Here is a 23,705-nt window from a genome sequence, read left to right as displayed (position 1 = left end):
TTTGATACCACTGGGCTCTTTTCTGCCCCCTTGAGGCGCTTAGCTGCACTGCAATTCATTTGTTAACGGCCACTCGTTGTTCAATGTCCATCTTCCCCAGTAAAGTGTGAGCCCACAAGGACACGTCCATTGCGTCCCCGCTGGGTCCCAGGAGCCCAGCATGGGGCCTGACACCCAGCAGTGACTAACACTTTCAATGTTAGTTCCTCAGTTGTATCTGACTCTTTTGGGACCTCATGGACTGTAGTCCACCAAGCTCCTCTGTCCATGGGATTTCCCAGGCAAGAGCACTGGACTGGGTTGCCATTTCCCCCTCCAGGGGATCTTCCCCACCAAGAAACTGAACCTGGGTCTCCTCCATCTCCTGCATTGGCAGGTGGGTTCTTTACCACTGAGCCACCCAACAGGTGACCAGTAAGTGTTTGTGGGAAGAATGAGTGAAGCATCGGATGATTGGATGGCCAGTGCCGCCCAGGAGGACAGAATCGAATAGCCTTTCACAGGCCCTGTGAGACCCCCTTCCCAACTTAAACGTCCCAGTGCCCGCCAGCCCAGCAGCCACCGGCAGGGTCTGGACCCACAGGGTCAGGACCCAGTCGTGGCTAGAGCTGCTCCTCCCTTGGGGCGGGGAGGGGGTGCTGGTTGTTGTCGGGGCCCTGGGAAGGTCTTTGTGCCTCGTGTCTGTGCTGATCCGCCTGCCCCCCTTCCCCACCCGGCCCCATTATGAAAGGAAAAGGCGCTTCCAAAAAAGTGGAATCTGTCACGGTGATGGATAACCTAAATGGACTCTCCCCGCTCGCGAACAGATGTCGACGCTGAACTCTGTCAGAAATAATTAAACACCTTTCACACGGAAAAGCAGCAGGCAGGGCGCGGGCGCTCCCGGGCCGGGTCAGTACGGAGCGAGCTGGCTTTCCACCCAACCGTCCCCACCAGTGCCACTCAGGGCCCCTCCTGTCTGAGCCCGGAGGGACCGCGGGAGGGAGCAGAGCAGAAGCACCCCTCGGTGGGGCTCCCTTTCCAGACACACGAGTTCCAGGGCTTCCTCCTGGGCTGTGCAGCCAGCAGTCGCCACGCGACAGCCAGTGCCCAGAGGGAGGGTCGGCCGACAGCTGGCGAGTGGCCTCTCTGCCAGGATGCTCACGACGAGCCGCCAGCCAGCCCCCGGGCCTGGGCCAGTGGCTGGCCCTTCCTGGGCCTCAGTTTCCCCACCTGAAAATGGGGTGGTGGGGCCCTGGTTCTTAAGGGTCTCTTCCAACCCCAGCTTCCAGGACCAAGCAGCCACATGGCAGGAAGCATGGGGCTCGTGGAGCGTGCAGACCCCAAGCTGGGGTGAACTGGGACAGGCCCTCATTCTCGGGAAGGGACAAGAATTCATCGCCTCGTCCCTGAGTGGGGGCACCACTGGGCTTGGGGCCTGCACCTTCTGTTCCTGCTGGCCGGGCTGTCTCTGCCCTCCACGAGGTGCACTGGGGGCCAGCAGAGCAGGAGACGGGGGCGGTGTGGTATGTTTGTGCGTGCATGACTCCAGGGTCGGCTAGACCTGCGCCGGGTGGTGACCCCACCACTCCTGACCTGGCGTGTGGCTTGACCTGTCCAAGGTCCTGCTTCCTCTTCTGTAAAATGGGCCTGTGCCTGTCGGCAGAGCTGCTGGGAGTGTTTGATGGGAACACGTGCCCAGTGTTTAGCAGAGCACCGACCCGTATCAAGCCGCCAAAAATGGCAGCTGCCGCGAGGATGGTCCTGGTGATCACCCACTCACCCACTCACTCGTCCACTCACTCATTCATTTACAAACTTCATCCCTGAGTGTCAGACCCTGTTCTCAGCGCTGACAGCATGCCTCCATCGGGCTGCTGGCGACAGGCGAAGAGTAAGGTGGACAGACGGCTGGTGGAGACAGGTAACTGTGCAGGTGGACGGCTAGATGGGGAAATTCGGAGACGTTCCAGCCCTGGGCGTCCAATTCTCTCAGTCTGAAATGCTGGGGGGATGTCAACCTGAGTTGGCAAAGCCCCAAGTCTGGGGGTGGGGATGACCCCCCATAACAAAACCTCCAACACCGTGCACACTCCAGTTGGCCCAGCCTGTTCTCCGGCCTTTTGTGGAAGCCTCCCTGGGTGTCCCTGGGCAGGGAGGGGGTCTGGCTCCCCAGGACAGCCCTCCCTGGGGCCGGTTAGGAGGCAGAATTATTAATAAGTGCCCCTCTGCTCTCAAAAGCGACCCAATCTGAACCATATATTCTCTGGTCTCCTGGTATTAAATCAAGAAAAGCAGACGGTTTTATCCCCTTTTACAAAAAGACTACTAATGATAAAGGACCAAAGACGAAGGAGTGGGGTGCCCCCTATATTTATGGTGGTCTTGACAGCGATGGTGAAAGGCTGGAGACATCACAGGCCAAGTACTGGCTTAAGTATATGCTGCGACACATTACACAGATATTACAGAGACAATGTACAGCATCACGATATTACACAGCCACTGAAAACATTTTAATGCATTTTATTTATGTTTGGCTGTGCTGGGTCTTCGCCGTTGTGTGTGGCGACCAGGGTGGGGGGCGACTCTCTGGTTGCAGTGAATGGGCTTCTCGCCCTGCTGTCTTTTTTTGTTTCCGAGCGCGGGCTCTAAAGCACTTGTGGGCTCCGTAGCTGCAGTGCCTGGGCTCGGCTGCCCTGTGACATGTGGGGTCCTCCCGGGTCAAGGATCGAACCCCGTGTCCCCTGCCTTGGCAGGTGGATTCTTATCACTGGACCACCGGGGAAGTCCACCATTGAAAATATTGACTTTACCCTCTACTTACTGGCATTTTAATCATACTTCCCTGGTTTAGTACTGCTTGGCCTACATATTATTGGGGGAAAGAACCTGTCTTATGTGACCCTCTGAATGGAGGCACCCATCCGTCACGTGGGGTCGGTGCTCCAGAACAGATGTCCGGGAGGGGGGGCCCCAAGTGGCAGCAGCAGTAATTCCTGGGGTGAGCTGGAGGCTGTTTGATTTTCTCAGACTCTCTTTCCTGCAGTTTCCGTTTTTACAGTGAGTACATGTAACTTTTACAAAGCCAGTTAGGTTTTTTTTAATGTTTTTTAGGGACTTCCCTGGTGGGCTAGTGGTTAAGACTCCTCGCTTCCAATGCAGGGGGCACGGGTTTGATCTCTGGTCAAGGAACTAAGATCCCGCCACATGGCAAGGCCAAAAAAATGAAAATAAATAAAATAGCAATGGGAATAATAAAATAATTTTTTAAGTGTTTTTAAAAGGCGGGGACTCTACGTCCTTCCCGGGGTGCCTGTCCCTCTGCTCAAGCCCCTCTCAGCTCTATTCCTCTCCACGGCTCTCGGAGCGCTCCCAGAGTTGCCGGCGAAGCCTGGTCTCCCCTAAGCGATTTCCATCAGGCCTGAAGGTCAGAGGCCGGCACTCTCCTCCAGCCAAGAAGGTGGCTGACTTGTGGAGTCTGGACCTGTATGCCCGTCTGAGTTATAATTGCCAAGATCCACTCTAGAGGGGGATTTGCCCAAGCATCTAGGGGTCTCCGCTCCAACCTGAACCCTCCGCCTCTCCCCCACCAAGCCCGCTACAGCCCCGATACCCCGCCGACATTACATAGTCATTCAATCACTAAAGTATGAACAAATTGACTATATTTTCATTTGGCTTTCGGTTTCAGGCCCACTGCTTTAGAATAATGGCCCAAGCTATTAAGCTAACAGTTTGATTTACAAGCTCGTGTGCTCTGAACGCTGGGATCAGACTTCTCTCTTTGTGGAAGACTAACCCTGCCTCGGGTCTCCTGGGCCCCTGACTCCCTAATAGAACAGAAGACAGCAAGGAAGGGAAAAAAAAAAAAAATTCAGCAGTCAGCCAAGCAGTGACACCCAGAGATGCAGCTGATTAGTGGAAGCTGCTGAATCTAAGAAAAGGATTTTCTTTCCCACCTTTAAGCTCTCTTACAAATCATAGCAGGCTGGAAGGTTAACTCTCTGTTAAAGCCCCAGGGCGGCCTCTCAGCCCGTCCACCCCGCAGCCGCCCTCTTTCCAGAGGGCCCGCACCGTCTCCAGACCCGAAGTCACTCCTTGCTGACCCAAGAAGGGCAGACTCCAGGTGGACTGGCCTCCCCGAGGCCCCTGCACCAGGGATGTATTTTAAGAACGCTGCCTCGCTGTCGCGTTGGAATAAGAATCATCTCAGGGTGCCGTGTAGGGCACTGAGAGCAGGGATGGAATATGTCACACACAGGGAGATGGGGCAAGGGGAAGAATGATTCAGAGGCCCTGATGCTCTTGACATGTCTTCCCTAAATTCAGATTCCACCTCCTGCTCCATCATAAATCAGATCAGCATGCGGGAAGGCTGACTCGCCGAAGCAATAAAGGCAGGGGCTTAATTGGTTTTGCATAATCCGGCACCTCAGAGAGGCAGAATTTTTAGGCACCTGGTCACGAGGTGACAGTGCTGCTCAAATCGCGGTGAGCCGAAGCTCTGAGCCTGCGGAGAAGTGGAAAAGGGGAGGACGGTGAGGCAGGGGCAGGCTAGAGGAGACAGAGGCAACATTTCTGGTGCTGCTGGAGAAATCTCGAAGTCTGGGCACACCCGGGTCATGGAGGGAGGTGGCAGGCGTCGTAGGGGAGGCGGGAGCTGGCCAGCACACCAGAAACAGCCCTGAAACCTGGGGATCCCCCCGCCCCCGAGCCTGGCTGCCCCTGTAATCTTTCCAGCACCCGGGAATTTGCAATTTAATCCAGGAGGCACTTCCGCCCTCCCCCACTGGGTGGCCAAAATATTGGGTTGGCCGAAAAGTTCATTCAGGTTTCTCCGTAAGATGGTTGCCATTTCGTGTTGAAAATCAGCTGGAAAATAGACTAAGACCAGCCTGTTTTGACATCAGGTATATACGTCTAATCTCTGGAGATGGCTAGAATCTCATGTTGAGTTTTGGGAGTTGATAAGACTTTCCAGGTCCCCGGTTTCTTCTTCCAGCTCATCCGTAAGAGAATCCATCCTCCGCGATCTAAAGAGAATCTCCCTGGGTTTGAGAACACGTTCAGGTTAACATCTGCCCCCTCTGGAAGGACTCCTTCCCCATCTCCCACGGATCCCTCAATTCTGCACATCCCCACTTGTCAGCTTCTGTCACTTGGCACCAAGGCTGCGGGCGTAACGGGGGTCCTAGACGCCTGGCATATGGCCAGCAGGAGGGTGTCGTAGATCAAATCACCTACTCAGATAATTCGGGGTTCATTCAAACTGAAGTTTGTCAGGCAGGATGGATGCAGAGGCTGGTGTCCTCGTATCCATGAGCCGCAAGCAAAAAACACAGCCTCCCTGGTTACCCTGGGAGGTGCCAAGTTCATGGACATCAGAGCACACAACGCGTCGGGGAGGAAGTGACACAACAGCGATGTTTTCTCTGCCCCTCCCCTTCCTCTGCTCAAAGGGGTCCTGGGAGATGATGTCTCCGCGGTGCAGACAATGTGGGTAGTTTGACCAAAGTCCACTGGCTGGAGGCATGGCGGAAAGGACATCCAAGAAGATGGGGCTCCCAGAGGACAGCAGAAAGCCCTCAGCAACAGCTCGCACATTCCAAGAGCTGCCGAGGGGCTCCCCTGCGTGCTCTGAAGGACGGTCTTGTGTCGTGTGGATGCTCACAGCAACCCTACGTGACAGGGATAAGTCATGTGTCTCAGAGATGAGGAAATCGAAGCTTGGAGGCTTCAGTGGCCGCTGTTAAAAGGTGGCGGATGGTGGCTGAGCCCTCTGGCCTGCTACCTCCAGGCCTCAGGCCCTGGAAGGGCTGATAAATACTAAGGACCTGCAACTGGGGTCAGGGACGAGTGAGGACCAAACGCAGGACCTGGGAATGAAAGTGAAGGGTAGTCAGGAACTCAGGTGTTTATAGGTGTCCAGAGGGTCATGGCTGGCCCTGCTCTGGCTGACTGAAGCCCTCAATATAAACAAAACTTCCCACTGCCCTGATTGCCTTTAGACCTTGACAGCCCCCCTGCGCACTTTTTAAATTCCAGCTTGGCCCCAAGGCTAAAGAGGAAAGAGCCCATTGATCAGGGGTTCAAGCTTGTTGTATCAAACGGTGCAAGGCAGAGACAGAGCCCAGTAACAGGGCTGAACCCATGGGGCTTGGAAACTACGCTGGTGCTCCAGAACCCAGCCTGCCTCTGCATCTGTAAAGCGGGGATCACAGCAGAATCAGATGCAACTGTGCACGTAAAGCATGTGGCAAGGGCCTGGCTGGGGCAAGGTCATGGAGCAGTGGCATCTCTGGGCCGGACAGGGTTTTGCCATCTGCTCTTCTAGAAGAACAGTTCTCAAACTTGGCTGTGCCTGGAGTCCTCTGAGAGGTTTAAAATGTAGATTCCAGGTCCACCCCCTGCCCCCCCGCAGGGCCCCCAATCCAGTGGGTCTGGGGTAGCTGCCCAGCCTGCATTTTCAGTAAGCAGCTCCCCAGCTCCCTGGGTCAATATCATCTCCTCCTACACAGATGTGTTCAAAGTGCATATTTACCAAGCCAGGCAGTGCCCTTTCATGTGTTTGACATAAAGCAGTCCAGGGGTTCAAAAGGAACGTCCCCTTGGAGGCAGGCTGTTGTTAGTTAACTAGCCGTAAGGTTTATGAATGTCTGTCTTTTATTTTTTATTTTTTGGTGATGTTGCCCAGTATGCAGGTTCTTAGTTCCCTGACCAGAGATCAAACCTGTGCCCCCTGCAGTAGAAGCATGAATCCTAACCACTGGACCTCCAGAGAAGTCCCCGGAGGTCTGTCTTAATCTGCTCGGAACACTACTACAAAAATACCGTAGGCTGGGTGGTTTAAGCAATGGATATTTATTTCTGGAGGTTGGAAGTTAGAAATCAAGGTGCCAGCATGGACAGGATCTGGTGAGCCTCTCTTCTTGGCTTATGGACAGCCACCTTCTCACTGTGACCTCACACAGCAAAGAGTGGGAAAGCAAGCACTCCAGCATCTCTTCCTAAAAGGGCACTAATCTCATCATGGGGGTCCCATCCTCATGACCTCATCTAAACTTAACCACCTCCAAATACCATCACCCTGTGGGGCAGGGCTTCACACATGCATTTTAGAGGGAACCAATTCAGTCCACAGCAGCTTCTTTTTCAGGTCCACTTGACGTTCTGCCCACTTCTACCTCCTTCCACCTCCAGGTCGTGTCTCTCCTTTTGGAACCCTCTGGAGCCACCTGCTTCCCCTTCTAAGTAACAGCCCTGCAAATACCTGGAGTAAGATACTGTTTTGTCACTGATGTCCTGGTTCTGGACTGTTCCTCCAGGCAGAGTTCTGAATGTTGGAAGGTGAGACCCTGTGTTGCAGGGACCATGGGTCACCTGAATGCCATGATGCCTGCCACTCAACTTACATTCTCTTCTTTGGCCACCGTCACAGGGGATTTGTCAACTGGAACTGCCTTTCTACATATTTCTGAACAAAACTGTGGGTACAAATATTGAAGAAAATAAAAACCCCCTTCTCCTTAGAGGTTTAGCTGAAGAAGATGGAGAGGATCTTTAAGGATATTTGAATCTCAGAGGCATGTCTAAGGACTCTGTTGCCTTATCTCAGGCTCCTAACCCATCCATCCATCAGTCCAACAATCCATCCATCAGTCCAATCATCCATCTATCCATCCATCCATCCAACCATCCATTCATCCACCCATCTGCCCATTCATTCATCCATCCATCCATCCAACCATCCATCCATCTATCCATCCATCCCTCTGTCCATCCAATAATCCAGCCAGGATTTGTTGAATGTCCACAGGGCACCCCTAGCAGTCAAGTAAGGTCCCCTGCCCTTTGACATTTCCCAGGAACAGTGTCTGGAATATGGCATCAATGTCCTTGCTGTCCAGTTGACAATCCTTAACTCTAATATTCCTATTTGTAACTTAACAGGATCAGCCTTCTCAACCACAGAGTCTGTTCCTTCTTAAAAGATACTGGAAGACTTTTCCAGCTTATTATTCTAAAAAGAAAAAAGGGGAAAGACAACACCAAGCCTGTACCCCACCCCGATGAGCCATGGACACCACACATCTGAGTATGTTCCCAGCTTCCCTGGCAACAGGAGTTGTTCAACAACCAGTATGAATAAGCGATAAAGTGCTGACGGGCACTGCATGGACAGCTCAGCAAAGGACTTAATTTGCAACCAAGCACAAAATCAAAGAATCTGTCAACCGAGGAACCATGCGCCTGGATAACCACCTTGCCGCTACCTGGGAAAGCACTGTCAGGTAAATTTCCAGAGAAAGTAATTAAGGAATCCCCATTGCCTAAACTCAGCAGCAAAATTGGAAGCTCTGGAATTCAGTGCTCGCCAGGGATCTGGTGTCTCCTCCCAGCTTGATCCTTCATCACGATGAACAGTAGAAGTTTATGAAGAGATGGGCTGGCGCGACCCCCCCCCCCTCGCCCTCGGGAAGATGCTCTCCAGCACTGTGTGGTCTGCTCATGTTGTCTTGGCAGGGAAGCAGTAGGCAGCAAATGAGATCCCTGCTTGCGGGGCCGGGGTAGGGGGGGTGAGATTAATACACAAATATATAGCCCTCTCTGAGATCTGGCAGGCACCAATTAATATTTATCAAGTACCCACAGTGCACACAATACCGAGTATCCACATGGAAAGCGCAGTCCCGGGCATCGGGGAGTCTACCCTCTGACTCAGAAAGCTACAAGCGGATAGATGCTCCGTGTGCTTGGAGGCCCCTGCGCTGATGGGAGGACCCATTGGGAGTTTAGGTCAGTATCTGCCGCCAGCGGCCTCCTCTTTCTGAGACGATGAGCAGTTCTCAACCAGGCATCCTCACCGCCACGGCCTCCATAGGGTGAGCACCCGCGTCTCTGGGGCCTGCCCTGTTCACAAAGGTTCTCCATCAGCACATCGCCTCCTCCCCTAACTCCCTCCTTCGCTTGAGTTTAAAACAAAAGTCACTTAAAGTAAAGGAAGTTCCGCTGTCCACTGCAGGTTAGAGCTCCACCGTGACCATCCGCATCCTGACAGGTCTAAGTGGGGTGGGTGGGTGAACCTGTCCAGCTGGGATAGCCCTCCACCCCCGCAGGCTGACCCCACTCCAGCCAGACGCCTCTGGGCCACCTCCCAGAAGAAGAGTGCCAAGCAGACGCCCATCATCTGAGCTCTGAAAAGGCAAGGGGAGACCCCCCCACTTCCTGGCAGCTCTGCTTGTCACGGTGCATGCTGACAACCCCATTGAAAACAGCCCTCGCCGCCACTGTGAAGCTCTTTCCGTCTCCCATTCAGTCCTTTCTCAGACAGTTTTTGAAAGGTGAAGAAAAGTCTGGAAAACGCTCGCCTCCAGCCCCCACCTCCACCCCACCCCCACTCCCAGCCCCATCACCGAGAGAGAGGGGCGGCAGCTTGGGGGGAGCCAGGCTACCAAGCAGCCTCACCTGGCCCCACGGTGCACCGCCTCCAATTAAATCAAAATGGTTTGTTTTTAATGGTCTTTTACACTGACAAGTGGGCGATCATTTTGGGCCCACGAGCTGTCAGGGAACTGAGGCAAATCCTCCGTTGATAATGCCCAATGCTTCCAATTAGGAGCCGGGGCCGCTCCCGGCGTCCTAACGATTCCCCAGCCACCCCCCAGGCCCCTTTGGCGCGGGCTGTTTCTTCTTCCTCCTCCGCCGCAAATTACTGACACAAAACGGAAAGGCCCCGCATCTCCTCCGCCACGCCAGGCCCGGGCCCTGTTGGGCTTAATGAGCCGATGGAAGTTTCGTGGCTCCGGCGCTAAATTCTTTTCTTGTTTGACAGCTGCTCGGCTAAGGCGAGTGTTGACCTTATAAAAGATTTAGTGTTTCTCATTATTTTCTGTCAAGCTTCACAAGTGATGGCTCTGCGGTTATCATTTGCATCCTGGGGTGTGCGTGCATGTGTGTGTGTGTGTAGGGGGCTCCAGTGGAGATGAGGAAAAGGGGCTTTCTCTGCCCGAGTTGCATTTGGCCCCCACACACCAGCTCCCGGCCTGACACCCTTCTCCTGGGGACTTTCAAAGAGAAGGCAGGAAGCAGAGCCAACATGACCGGATGGTTCGGTGGCTTCCAGGCCTCCCGGACGGAACTTCTGCAGAGGCACCCCGAGGCAGGCAGACTCCCAGAGCCTGCGGGCGCTGGCCCAGCCCGTGAGTGCCGGACAAAAGGGCAGGCTGGGGCAGATGTGGCGCTGAGCACAGTTCAGAACCACACTCAAGGCTTTATCACTGGAAACTTACTCTACTTACAGGCCCCATGGAAAGCCACGACCAGCACGATTCTGGCCTCTGCTCTGCATCCTAAATGAAGGTTTAATGGTTTTGAAAAGCAGAAGCAATATCTCTAAGTGGCACGTATCGCTGTCCCCTGTGGGATATCCCCTGTGGGATGACTGTGGAGCGTGTGTTAGTACTTATTGGTCTCCTGCACCTACGCCCAAGGCGGGGCGGGGGGCCCACTCTGTAAATAACAAGACTCTGGGGAGTCCCTGCTGGCTCCTTCGCCAGCCTCCTGCTGGTCCCTCTGTCTCCTCTCTTCCGTTCTCCGTGTTCTCCCCTCCTGCTGCCCTACCCACTGGCCATCCCGGGTGAGGGTGCCCCAAGGTCGCCCCGAGAGGGAGAGAGACAGTTCAGGGCAGGTGAACACAGGGCTGTCTTCTCCCGGGGCTCTGAGTCTTTGTGCTGCCTCCTTGTCACCATGGGAGACCCTGTTTTGATCTCTTAGAGCAAATCCATGGCGCACTCTCCCTCCCGTGCCCGTGGCAGACCTTGCTAATCAATCACAGCACACTTTTTCAGGAGCCTCTATTTAGCCTGAGAATATGTTATGACCGAATGTGGCCACATCATGATGGGGAGCGCTGCCTACTTGCCATCACTGCCTTAGAGGGGCCATTTGAATAAACTGCCACGCTACCGCATAGGGGAAGCTTGAGGATGTTAGCTGAATGAGAGAAGCTGATCACCAAAGACCATGTACTGTATGACTTGGTCATCAGGGAATGTCCAGAATGGGCAAATGCCTAGAGACAAAGAGGAGATTTGTTGTTGCAGGGGCTGGAGGGAGGGAAAAGTGGTGTGCAATTCCTAGGGGCCCAAGGTTTCTTTCCAGAATTATGAAAATATTCTAAACTTACATTGTGCTGGTGGTTGCATAGCCCTATGAATATACTAAAAATCATTGATGTATACACTTCTTTGGGAGAAAACATTATTTTTTTCTTTAAAAAATTTTAAATTAATTTTTACTTTATATTTGAGTATAGTTGATTTGCAAGGTCATGTTAGTTTCAGGTGAACAGCAAAGATTTATATACTTGGAGTGAATTTTACGGTGTATGCATTATATCTCAATTGTTATTGTTGTTCAATCACTAAGTTATGTCCAGCTTTTTGCCACCCCATGGACTGTAGCCCATGGGGTCCTCTGTCCATGGGATTTCCCAAGCAAGAATACTGGAGTGGGTTGCCATTCCTTCTCCAGGGGGATCTTCCCAATCCAGGGATCGAAGCTGTGTCTGCATCTGCTGTGTTGCAGGCGGCTTCTTTACTGCTGAGCCTCCAGGAAAGCCCTTATACCTCAATAAAGCTATTTTAAAAACTGGGGGAAAGCAGCCCACTGGAGTCGGATGAGTGCTCATCGCCCAGATTCTGTCTTTGGAGCCCTGAACAGGGGGATAATGGGGCCCCAAGAAACGGCCTCAGATGAGGGGGTGCCCGGGGTGTCCTCAGCCTCCCCGGTGAGATACTGTGACTCCACTTTTGTTGTTGTTGTTGTTCAGGCACTCAGTCGTGTCTGACTGTGACCCTGGACTGTAGCCCGCCAGGCTCCTCTGTCCATGGGATTCTCCAAGAAAGAATACTGGAGTGGGTTGCCATGCCCCCCTCCAGGGGATCTTCTCCTGGAATTTGCTCAAATTCATGTCCAGTGAGTTGGTGACGCTATCTAACCATTTCTGCCGCCCCCTTCTCTTTTTGCCTTCAATCTTTCCCAGCATCATGGTCTTTCCCAATGAGTCGACTCTTCGGATCAGGTGGCTATAAGTATTGGAGCTTCACTTACCTGGAGCCTATTAAACTTAGACATGGAAGGAGCAGAGATGGGCACCAACCCAGAGTTTTTCAGAAAATTCAAACACCCTGCCTTGGGGTTGCCCTATGATTTATCTACCAGCATCTGGCAAACAGATTCACTGTTCAATTTTGATCTCAACTGCTGCCGACTAGCCTTAGCTAATCCTTGGGAATGATCTAGAGATTTTGTTTGGCTTCTGGAAATAGCAAATCGGTTCTCCTGCTCAAAGACAAGTGCGTGACTGTCTTTCCTTCTGCCCCAGTGAGTCTCAAGAACTTCACAGTCTGTGGAGCAGAAACCTGGTTCCCGGGTCCAGCTTTGCCACGTAGAAGCTGGGTCTCCTTGAGCCAGTGTCTTAACCATCCTGAGAATCAGTCTCCTCCATTGTCAGTGAAGATGCCCTGTCCCGACTCCTTGCCCCCTCCCCCTTCACCTGACACGGTTCCCCACGGTCCCACGTTAGATGTTGCAGGCAGGCAGGAAGTTTGTTTTCTAAGCCCAGGTTTGGCTGTTCTCTGAAAACACAGCATGTGTCAGCAGAGCGGGTCAGGCCCTGTGTCCTTGCTCCATCTATTTTTGGACCACAGAGAAATTAGAGCTGTAGTAGAATAACAATTTAGGGGACCAGATGTCTCAGGAGAGACTTCCGCCTTTGTTAATTACTCACACTGCAGACCTGCTCCATCAGAGTCCAGGACCCACCGCTTCCACCAGCGACATCCTACATGGATTTGTGTTCTACGGGGCCTCTGACCTCCAGCTGCCCGAGCTTGACAGAAATTACTGACCTGGGACTGATCCATAATTTTCAAGTACCTCTCATTAGAGGAGACAGCCTCTCAATCTTTTAAAGTGAAATCTCTCTCCCAGTCACCTGAGCGGCTGTCACTTAAAAAAAAAAACAAAAAAAAAAACTAAACTAAAATCTCTATAGCTGTCTTTTTTTTTTTTTTTTTTAGTTCTTGGGGAGATTTTTTTTTCTGTTGTTGTTAACTCAGCTATTTTTTCTCAGATTCTACCCGGACTTCTTGGCCCCCAGACTGGGCACTGGAGATTTTAGTGTCCAGTTGGGGAATCATTGTGTGGCTCATGAGAGGGGTTTGGGAAAGCAGTCTGGGCCCCCCTGCCCCTTTTAGGAGGATGTGTCAGGGTGAGAGGGATTGTGGGAAAGCTGCTCAGTTTTTGAACTCAACAGTGGTGATCAAAATCTCTAGATCATTCCCAAGGATTAGCCCCCTCCCACTGGGAGCTCAGGCCAAAGTCACACACCACTGGTAATGACCCTGGAGACCAGACTCAGGATTCAAATGGAATCCAACACAAATCACCAACAAATAAGTCTCTAAACTGTGGGTGTGTGGAGGGAGAAACTTCTGGCCCTAAGTTCCTTCTCCAAAATGCCGTTTGAAAATCATCCCTAGTGTTTTCATCTTAAGACGACAAAAAGGGAACAGATAAAACCGGAGCTCTCTCTGCTTCCCTGTCCTCCCATCTCTCTCCCACAGGGGAGGCCAGGCAGGACTTCTGGGCATATTCTTTCCCCCAATTTCTTTCTATTTAACTAGATTCATGCACAGGCTTGAACAGCACAGGGGATCATTTTGTAGGTTTAAAATTTTTCATGTAAATGGCATCATATTATGTTCCTTTCTTTCTTAGTTGCATCTGAGTTACAGCATGTGAGATCTAGTTCCCCGATCAGGGATAGAACCTGGGCCCCCTTCACTGCGAGCATGGAGTCTTAGCCACTGGACCACCAGGGAAGTCACTATACTTCTTTTAATAGCATGACTATAAGCAAATAAGCAGTTGGGTGACTATTTTTATTGCTAGTTTCCTGGCTCCGTGATAGCAGAGGCTATCTGAATTCTCCCTGACTCCTAGCACCTGGCACACAGTGGGTACTCAGTAACTATTCAATAAGAGAAATAATGAGCATGCAGATGAAGGGGCAATGGTCACACCTTATCCCCTAACCCAGGTCACGTGGGCATCTTCTCTATAATGGCACCAGTTTATTCCACACAGTGACTTTCCATCCAAAGTGGATCAGACTTTTCACACAAGCATAAGAACTCAACAAACACCAAAGAATCTATCTGATTCACACAGATCACTTTGGCACCAAAGAAATTAAATTAGAAAATCAGTCACAGACGTAACTAACAAAATTGCCTGGAAATGTAAAACCCTATTTATAAATAACCTCAGGACAAAAGAAGAAATCCAAACGAAATTTGATGGAGATTAGATGAAAAGAGAATCAAACAAAAATAAATATTCTCAAAACTTGTGAGATGAGATAAAAGAAAATTTAGCGGGAAACATAGTTGCCAATGCTATGTTATATAAATGTTAATATTAGGGGAAAAAAGAAAGATTAAAAGGCAATTACAGCTAAGCAGACAACTCTAGATGCTGGAAACAGAACAACAGAGAGACTTCAAAGAAGGAAACCACAAAGTCAAGAGCAAAATTAATGAACGTCAAAGGCACAATTAAAGATATCAATCGGATGCAAAGCAGACGAGAAAAGCACAGAGGCTTTCACATGAATTGGGAAATGGGATCCAGGAATCCAGATCCCCTGGGGCAGAATGGGGACCACAGTGACAGGGGCAGGGACCTCAGGAAATGGTGATGGAGTGGCTCCTGGTGTCAGCTCTGCCCAGGACCACGGAGACCCTGAGAGAATCACTTCCCATCTCTGCGCCTTGGCTTTTTCATCTGTATAATGGGAGAGTTGGAGATACTGATCTCTGAGGTCTCTTCCAACCCTAGGTTTCTGGGAATCTTTTATTCCAATCTGGTTGCAGAGAGGCAAAGGGTATCATCCAGGCAGGGGATTGCGGTCCCTAACAAATCTTTTTTTTAAGGATTGATAGTGATAATTGCTCACCTCCCCGGCCTCGTCTCTGTGTCCCCCAGCCACACTCACTGGCTTTCATTCTCTCCCATTTGGCCACGTTTGCTCAGGGTTTGGGCTGGTCCCTCTCGTCTAGAACATCTTTGCCTTCCTTTTCTCCTGGATAGTTCCCTCATCCTCTCTAGAAAGACCTTCCTGCCCCTAGATGGACTTAGAATTCCCCAGTCCACAGCGCTACTAATTGCCATTAAATGATGACATGTACAGTGCGTTTAGCAGCCGCCTCTTGTGCCATCTCGCAGGGTCCGTGTGGGTCGGCCTTATTCACCAGCACGTCCCCAGGATGTCCTGTGTAGTGCAGGCACCTGGTCCTTATTTGAGCAATGTATTGAGATGCTCCCCATTCAAACAGGACCAGCACCTTCGCCAACCTGCCCATCCTGCTCCCAGGGCTGCTGGCAGGCCAGTGGCACTCGCCTCTTATTTACCTGCATTGACCTGAGAGCGACTCAGCTCCATTCAGCAGAGCTGTCTCCTGCCAAAGCCATTACAGTTTCTTAGCTCCAGGCGGAGACAGACTGCAGATGGCTTAATTTAGAAGCATCTCCGAAGGAATTCTTTGCTCCATGGCTCTTCATCCTTTGACTCCAGGGGTCTGCAGGGTCGTGACCACACATGCTTGAGGCCTGACTTGTGATTAGGACCCTCATCTCTGGCGGAGCTGCTATTTTCAGAGGAGAGAGCGTGCAGCCGGGCGGGAGCCGCCTGGTTTCTAGCAGGGCCTTTCCCTTGACTCATTTCCTGGGCATTTGTTAAGAGAGTGGAGTTTCTCGGTGAGGATCTGGGGCCGGGATGACCCCACGGCTCTGGGGTTCTGTGAGACCTGGGGCGAGTGACCTAACCTTCTGGGGCCCCTGGCTCCCCATCTGTAAGATGGAGACAACAGTGGATGCTCTGAGGCTTGTGTTAAATAAGAGCACCGGGCCTGGCAAACAGCAGGTCTGTTACCGAAACAGCCATGGGCCCAAGGTCCTAGTCGCTGGTCTCCAGGGCACATTCTGTGGAGGGGCACTTGCCTCTTGGTGTTCTGAAAGCCGAAACGCCCCTCTCCGTGGACTTCCGTATTCTGCTTCAGGAGCTGGGGACTTCATGGGTACAGAACAGGCCCCTTCTCTTCTCCTTCTGTCTCATGGATTCCCCTGGTGGTTCAGACAGTAAAGAATCTGCCTGCAATGCAGGAGACCTGGGTTCGATCCCTGGGTCGGGGAGATCCCCTGAAAAGGGGAATGGCAACCCACTCCAGCATTCTTGCCTAGAAAATTCCATGGACAGAGAAGCCTGGTGGGTTACAGTCCATGGGGTCACAAAGTGTTGGGTACAACTGAGTGACTTTCACTTCTCTTTCTAAAGAACAGTCCCATGAGGGCGGGGGAGTAAGCTTCTGCTCGAGTGAGCTCTCTGGAGAGTCCCCAGCCCCAGCCACTAAGCATCTGCTTTGATTGTCACTTTCCCCCTCTGCTGGCACCATTTCCCCTGCTGTGTTCCCCGGCCCACCCTCTCATCCCAATCCTCCCAGGCCGTAATCAAGTCCCACCTGGCCTGAGAAGCCCTCCCTGACCATCTGAAGCCCGGTGAGTTTCGCCCACTTCCTTCCTTCACTCATCCACTCATTTGTTCGGTCTTTTCAACTTTGTTTCAACATGTCCTGAATGCCAGGCCCCATGCCAGGCACTGCAGGTCACTGGGGAACAGGGCAGGTGCAAACCCCACCTTACAGGGTTCTAGGGCTGGACTCTCACCTGTGCCCCCCTGGGTCCCTCCCATGGAAGACTGAAGTCATCCCTCCCATGAGTGACTTAACTCCGAGAAGAAAGTCCAGCAGGAATGGGAATCCTTCAACAGCAGGGACCACATACTAAATGCCTGCCTCCCACATGTCAGCCCACTGCTGCTGAGAACACAGTAGGTGTCAGAGTGTGTTGTCAGTCACTGGGGCGAACCTCTTGTGCCCCAGACGCCCCTGTAGAAAACCAGGGCCACGTGGCAGCAGGAACACCAGAGCACGTCCTTGGCACATAGGTGCGCAATAAATACTTTTTAGATGGGTGGATGAGTGAATGTTTCTTCCCTGATAAAGTTTCCAAGGAAGGAAAAAGAGAGCTTCCCCTGGGCTTCTCTTTTGTTTGTGTGCTAATGTTAACCTGGTTACCTCTAAGCTGAGCAGCACCTAGGACCTGGGTCCCCCTGACATCTACTCAGGAGACCAGCGTTCCAAGCCTCCTGCCACTAGCACGGCACACAACCACATCACCCACTGTCAGCACCACCCACCATCAATACCACTCACCATCAGTACCACCCACCATCAATACCACTCACCACCCACCATCAGCACCACTCACCATCAGTACCACTCAGCACCCACCATCAGAACCACCCACCATCAGCACCACCCACCATCAGCACCACCCACCATCAACACCACTCACCATCAACACCACCCACCATCAATACCACTCACCACCTACCATCAGCACCACCCACCATCAGCACCACCCAGCATCAGTACCCCTCACCATCAGCACCACCCACCACCAGTACCCCCCACCATCAGCACCACCCACCATTAATACCACTCACCACCCACCATCAACATCACCCACCATCAATACCACTCACCACCCACCACCAGCACCACTCACCATCAGCATCACGCCCCAGCAGTCACTGGCAGCTCTTGGCGTTCCCGAGTTCTGGCCTCATCACTCCAGCCTACGGCTCTGTCTTCACATGGCCGTCCCCTCTCCCTGTGACTTCTGTCTCTTACAAGGATGCCTGTCACTGGATTCAGAGCCCACCTGAATACTCGGGATAATTCTCATCTCAAGATCTGTAATCATATCTACAAAGCCCCCTTTCACAAATAGTGATCATAGTCACAGGTCCCCGGGTTAGAACGTGGATGTGCCTTTGGCCGGGAGGTCACCATTCAGTCCCTTACGAGAGCCAGAGGGGTGCATGGTCCTTTAGAGCTGTGCTTCCAGTGAGGAACGGCTGGCGGCTGGCCCCCGGCTCAGGACTATTGCCGCTCTGGATGCCACAGATGGCCACGGAAGCCAGCCCGACCTCTCCATCGGCCGGGCTGCCCAGGAGGTCTTACTGAGTGTCTCTAGCTGCCTTCTGGGAAGCACGGGTGTCAGGAGACACATGTCACTGTTTACAAGCCCCTGTCCCGTGCCAGAGGGGATGCAGGATGGACCCTGGAAAAGGCCTTTTGTTTACGGCTACTTCTGTCCTGCATGAAGTATTGGAACTTCTCTCTTCTCAATACCTTCCGTGAGGCCATTTGATAAGTGTCCTGAAACTGGAGACCGAGCTGAGAACAGCACTGTGGAGTGTCATGTAGACACTGCTATATTTAAGATGGATAACCAACAAAGACCTATTGTATAGCCAAAAGTATGAAAGACTGTGGCTGCTGGAAATCAGTTGACCCCCAGGCCTTGAGCCTAGGCCTGAGTGGCCTTCGGTGACGGTGGGAAGGGCCCGCCCAGGGGGACTCAGAGCTTTGGGCCTGGGCTTGGGCCCTGCCCGGGAACAACCCTGATGCACGGCCCAGAAACGGGAGGCCTGAGGCTGGAGCTGGGACGGCTCCCGGAAATGCCACCACGAGTGTCCACAGAGGGACTGGGGAAGCGTGTCCATGACTCTCCTGCACTATTTGTTCCTGAGGACTCGTGGGCACATATTTTCCCAGAGGAGCGGGTCATGGCTTTCTGCAGAGACTCCAGAGGGCCCACATCCCCCAGAGAATGAGGGATGCAGATTTATGTCCTGGAATAGCTAACTCAATCTACTCATCACCATTTGACTTTTTTTTTTTTTAGCAGCTTCTAATAAGTTTTTGCAGTGCCGTTTGGACGCAGCCAGAGTGGCAGCCATAGCAGAATATTCTAGAAGGAATCCAGAAGCTAGGACCCAGGGGTTCATGGGTCGGGGGAGGGGGTGCGAAGGCAGAGCTTCTCTGTCCCTGATTTCCTTTGGGGCCGGCCCTGGACCAACTTTGCTCTGGGCCTCAGTTTCCTCACCTGTAAAATGAACACAGTGGAGTCAGATGCCATTGGGCCCTGCATGCACTCTGACTCACTGTCTCCCTGGACCTGAAGTGTCCCACCCTAGCCTGTGACCGAGACTGGGGGGCTGACAGAGTCTGCAAGGAGGTCGAGCTCTGGTGAGCCATGACATCCCCCCGGGGCTGTGGGTCCCCAGGCCACGGTGAGTCCTGCCGGGGACCAGGGTGTGGGACACGAAGGACAGAGACGTTCCCTGCAAGTCCCTCCCCGCCTCCCCTCTGTGTCTGTGCGTGCTAAGTTGCTCCAGTCGTGTCCAGCATTTTGCAACCCCACCAGACTCCTCTGTCCATGGGATTCTCTGGCAAGAATACTGGCGTGGGTTGCCCTGCCCTCCTCCACGGGATCTTCCCGACCCAGGGATAAAACGGGTGTCTCTTACGTCTCCTGCATAGGCGGGTGGGTTCTTTACCACTGGAGCCACCTGGGAAGGCCCGCCTTCCCTCTGTTTCCTTTTAATTCTTCATCCTCTCTCCGTTTCTCTTTTCTCTCACCTTTTATCACTGGAAGGCTGCCTGCAGCTCTGTGGTCTTAGCTAACCCCTGCAGGGAGGGGTCCCTTGGCCTGGCTCTTGACGAGAGCCTGTGGCCGTGCTGGCCATGTGGATCCCATCTTATCCTGAAGTCACGGCAGAGCCTTCAGCAGCTCCAGCGGACCCTTCGTCTGGACCACCACGTCCCCTCATGACCCTGAGCTGTGGGGGGCCCCAAGGCCAGCACACAGGCAGCCCCCTTAGCATGGAACCCCCAGTTCCTCCTATAAGCCCCCTGTGTTCCCCAGAGAGGCCCTGACTCTGGGGAGGGTCAAGTCCATCTCTCTGTGCTCTTCGCAGCCCCCAAGCACTCCACGGACTCTCATGAAACAGCTGTGTGGCCATCACCCATACCGTTTCCCCGCCCAGGAAGAGTGAGTCCCCCTCCTTCACTGTGGGAGCCAGTGCCTGGCACAGAGCTGTGCTCAGTGGTTAACATGTGTGGCCTGAATGAATGAATGAACCATGCACACCTTGAAACAACCAAGCCTGAAAGAACCCTTTCCACCCCGTGCCTCTGTTAGAAGAGAAGTGTCATTTGAGGGGGATTCTCATATATTTGGAGGTGCTGCAGCAGACCTAGGGGACAGGTCACCACTTCTCGAGAGGGAAAGACTGGCCCAAAGACTGGCTGCACAACAATTTAACGGCAGAGGCCCCCACACCTCGGGTCTGGCCCTGGTTCTGGCCCAACTGTCAGCCGCGGGGATGCAGGTGGAGGTCAGATGGTCTTACAGTGACGGACAGGGCCCCAACTGTGCCTGGCGGGCCCCCCTTGGAGAGAGCGGTTCGTTTTGGGTTTTAATGGTGGAGAATCAGCTTTGAAGGATGATGCTGACTGAGAGGTCCCACTGCCTGGTGACCGCCATCATCGGCAGGTGATATTTATCAAGTGCATGTCGTCCTGGCAACAAGCGAGACAGAGGGAGAAATGCGGGCACTGGGCAGCTCTGCTCTGACACCCCTCCCTGTCCCACGGTGGGTCCTCTCCACTTCACCCTGGAACACCAGGACAGCACTTCCCCTCCACTTGGTTCCCTCTGACAGTGACTTTCATTATCAGAGACGGAAGGATGGGGCGTCCCCGGGGGAGCCCCGGAGCACTCATGCCCGCTGACCGGCTCTCCCTCTGTCCACAGGTGGGCCCCCATCTCGCGACCTTCCCCACTGAGGCCGATCGCCAGAGAGCCTTCAAAGCCCACCGGGAAGAGTGTGCCGTGCGCCAGGGGACCCTGAGGATGGGCAACTACACCCACCCTTAAAGCCTGTCTGATGCAGTAGAAAATTCTCTGAAGGACTCGCCTGCCTTGCCCCAACTCACACAAGACACTCCCCCATCGTTCTGTGGGTTCTGCCTCAGCCAGGACCTTGGATTCGGGTCTTAGATGACTTATTTTTACCAAGAGCCCCCCTTTAGAGTTAGCCATACTCGCTCCCCTTAGCCCCAGCAACCCCTCACTTAGGGACTCCCCTCTTCCAGCAGGACTCTACCTCGCTTCTCAAGCCCCAGCCTGATAAGAGAAACTCGAGTTTCAAGGCAGATTTTATAGGCTCCAGACTAAGGCTCTGTCCTCAAGTATTAAAAACAACCCATGTATTTGCTGTACAAAGTGTGACAGTATCATGCTTTGAAAGCCCTCATTTCGTGTTCCAAACATGAGGTTTAAGTTTTCTTTTGGGGGATGCCTGATGTCTCTCCATGGCAGTACTGTCTCTCTGGGACCCCTGAGGACAGGAAGAGCCCAAGCTCCTTACTTGGAGCGGGCCCTCACCTCTTCAGGGCTAAGACGCCTCCACCAACACTGACCTGGGAAGGTCACCCCTCCCACCTCCTGAAAGACAATGCCCTCCAGGGCTGAAAGCACCCAGACTGGGGCCCTTCGCACCTCCATCTTTCTGCAGGTCCTCTGGTTTCTCCCCACAAATTAGATACCGATCTACTTTAAATTAAAAGAGCTATTTGTCAACCTCCTCTTGTGCCTTTATTTGAAAACCGGTAAACCAGTGTGAGAATCAGCCTCAGGCTCTCTAAGGGCCCTGACTTTCTCCACAACATCTCGACCAGCGCCTATAAGACCTCAGGCAAACTCTCAAGCTTTAAAATCCCCTGACTAGTCTGAGGGGTCCCAGCACTGACCTTCAACCTGGATCTCTCCCTGGAATCCCACGCTCGTTTATCCAACTGCGACTCCCCAGGCCCCTCGCCCCGGGCCAGGCGTCTCCACTCAAGCGTCAGCCATTCATCTCAAACCAGCACAGCCGGGACAGAATTCTGGGTTCTGTTTTCCCCACCAAACTCGATTCGCCCTCCATTTCCCCCATCTCATACTTGAGACCACCCAGAGGCTGAAGACAAAAACCGTCACGACTCCGCTTCCTCCACTCCTGCACCCGATCCATCAACAAGCCTGTCAGTGTTACTTCCAAAAACATCCTGATTCATCTCCAGGTCCCCATCATCTGTCTGGAGAATTGTATCAGGTTCCTGCTTCTCCCCACAATCCCTTCTCCACAGCTTGTCACCTGCCCACCCCTTCTTGTCATTTAGATCTTAGCTCAAACGCCAAGTCCCCTCAACCCCCTCAGGCAGTTCCCTGGTAGGCTCGTGGTTAGTGTTCCCGGCTTTTACTGCCAGGGCCCAGGTTCAATCCCTGGTTGGGGACCCCAGGAGACCCCCAGGAGACCCATGACACAGCCAAAAAGAAAATAAAATCAGGAATTAGTTTAAAAAGTAAAAAAGGGTAAGATATCCCCTATGGGAATTCCCTGATAGTCCAGCGGTTAGGACTCAGGTCCAGGTTCAATCCCTGGTCAGGGAACTAAAGATTCTGTAAGTTGTGTGGTGTGGACAAAAAAAAAAAAAAAAAAAAAGATATGAACAAGTCTCCCATTCAAAAGGCCTTCCCTGGAGTGTGTGTGTGTCCAACTCTTCGTGACCCTATGGAGTGCAGCCCACCAGGCTCCTCTGTCCATGGGGATTCTCCAGGCAAGAATACTGGAGTTAGTTGCCATGCCCTCCTCCAGGGGACTTTCCCAACCCAGCAACAGAACCCCAGTCTCCCTCGTCTCAGGTAGATTCTTTACCCTCTGAGCCACCAGGGGTAGCCCCCAGCTAAACCCACACCAACCTGTTTTATTCTCAGCAAAGCAATGAGCCCTTATTCACTGCCTGTCTCCTCCTCTAGAAGGGAAAGTGGCCCCGGATCATGGGTCTAAGATCCCAGGGCCCAGAGCTAGGGGCCTGTGGAACGCCCCACGGTATGAACATCCACTGTGGTTCCTGCCCCCCACCCCTACCCAGGCCAAGTACCTGGCGGGGTCGTCCATCAGCCTTGGCAGAGACACAGTGAGTCTGTGACTACAGATCTGAGGGAGTTTCTTGAACAGCCTCCCCAGCCTCAACACAGGCCAGCACTGCAGCTCCTTAGAAGCTAATTCCATAAAAATGCCGCACACACTAACCAACCCCCTCGGGAATCTGGATCAGTGGGGCCCTGATGGACCCCTACCCCATCCTAAGGGTCTAAAGTCCCCCTCCCGCCCCATGCACCAGACAAGCATCCCCACCTGCAGCCTTCTGAGCCCCGGGAACAGCGCCCCAGCCCAAGGGGCCTGGTCACTGAGCTCGTGGTCATTCCAGGGCGTGACGCCCAGCTCCGCTGAGAGTGTTCTGTGCGACCCTGTGTCAGTGTCCTCATCTGTGAGTCAGGACCCCGACACACCCCAGATGTTTTCTCAAGCGAACTTCGGTAACGATGACAGTGAAGCACGTGTCTCCTGTGATTAGCAGACTCCGGCACTTTCAAAGAACAGGGGAATGCGGATGATTTTCTTATCAATAAAGCACACTGAAGAGGGACAACTGAATGTCAGAGGGAGGTCGAGGGATGAGGGCAGGATGCTCCAAGGAGGCTTTGTGTCCAGATGCACCAAGAAGGTCAAGATATTTTGAATGGAGCCCTCTCTCTTGCTCTGAAATCCACAATGGATAGGAGGGTACACATCAGGACACAGAATCGCCTAAAAGATCCCAAATTAGGCTCTATCTGCCACGGCAATGAGCAAGATGCCC

The 23,705-nt window shown here is 52.9% G+C and overlaps 1 protein-coding gene across 1 annotated transcript in view; it reads left to right on the top strand.

Moving 5' to 3' along the window:
* Positions 1-21,604, top strand: part of CFAP77 (cilia and flagella associated protein 77) — a 152,164-nt gene extending 130,560 nt beyond the window's left edge. The window contains exon 6 of the mRNA XM_069579988.1: positions 20,773-21,604. Coding sequence (XP_069436089.1) covers positions 20,773-20,895 — 123 coding nt within the window. The 3' untranslated portion in view covers positions 20,896-21,604. The remainder of the gene's footprint in view (positions 1-20,772) is intronic.
* The last annotated feature ends 2,101 nt before the right edge of the window (positions 21,605-23,705 follow it).

This window comes from Ovis canadensis, chromosome 3 (assembly GCF_042477335.2).
Source record: "Ovis canadensis isolate MfBH-ARS-UI-01 breed Bighorn chromosome 3, ARS-UI_OviCan_v2, whole genome shotgun sequence".
NCBI lineage: Eukaryota > Metazoa > Chordata > Mammalia > Artiodactyla > Bovidae > Ovis > Ovis canadensis.
The sequence above is the reverse complement of the archived record's forward strand: the minus strand, read 5'-3'. Positions and strand labels throughout refer to the sequence as shown.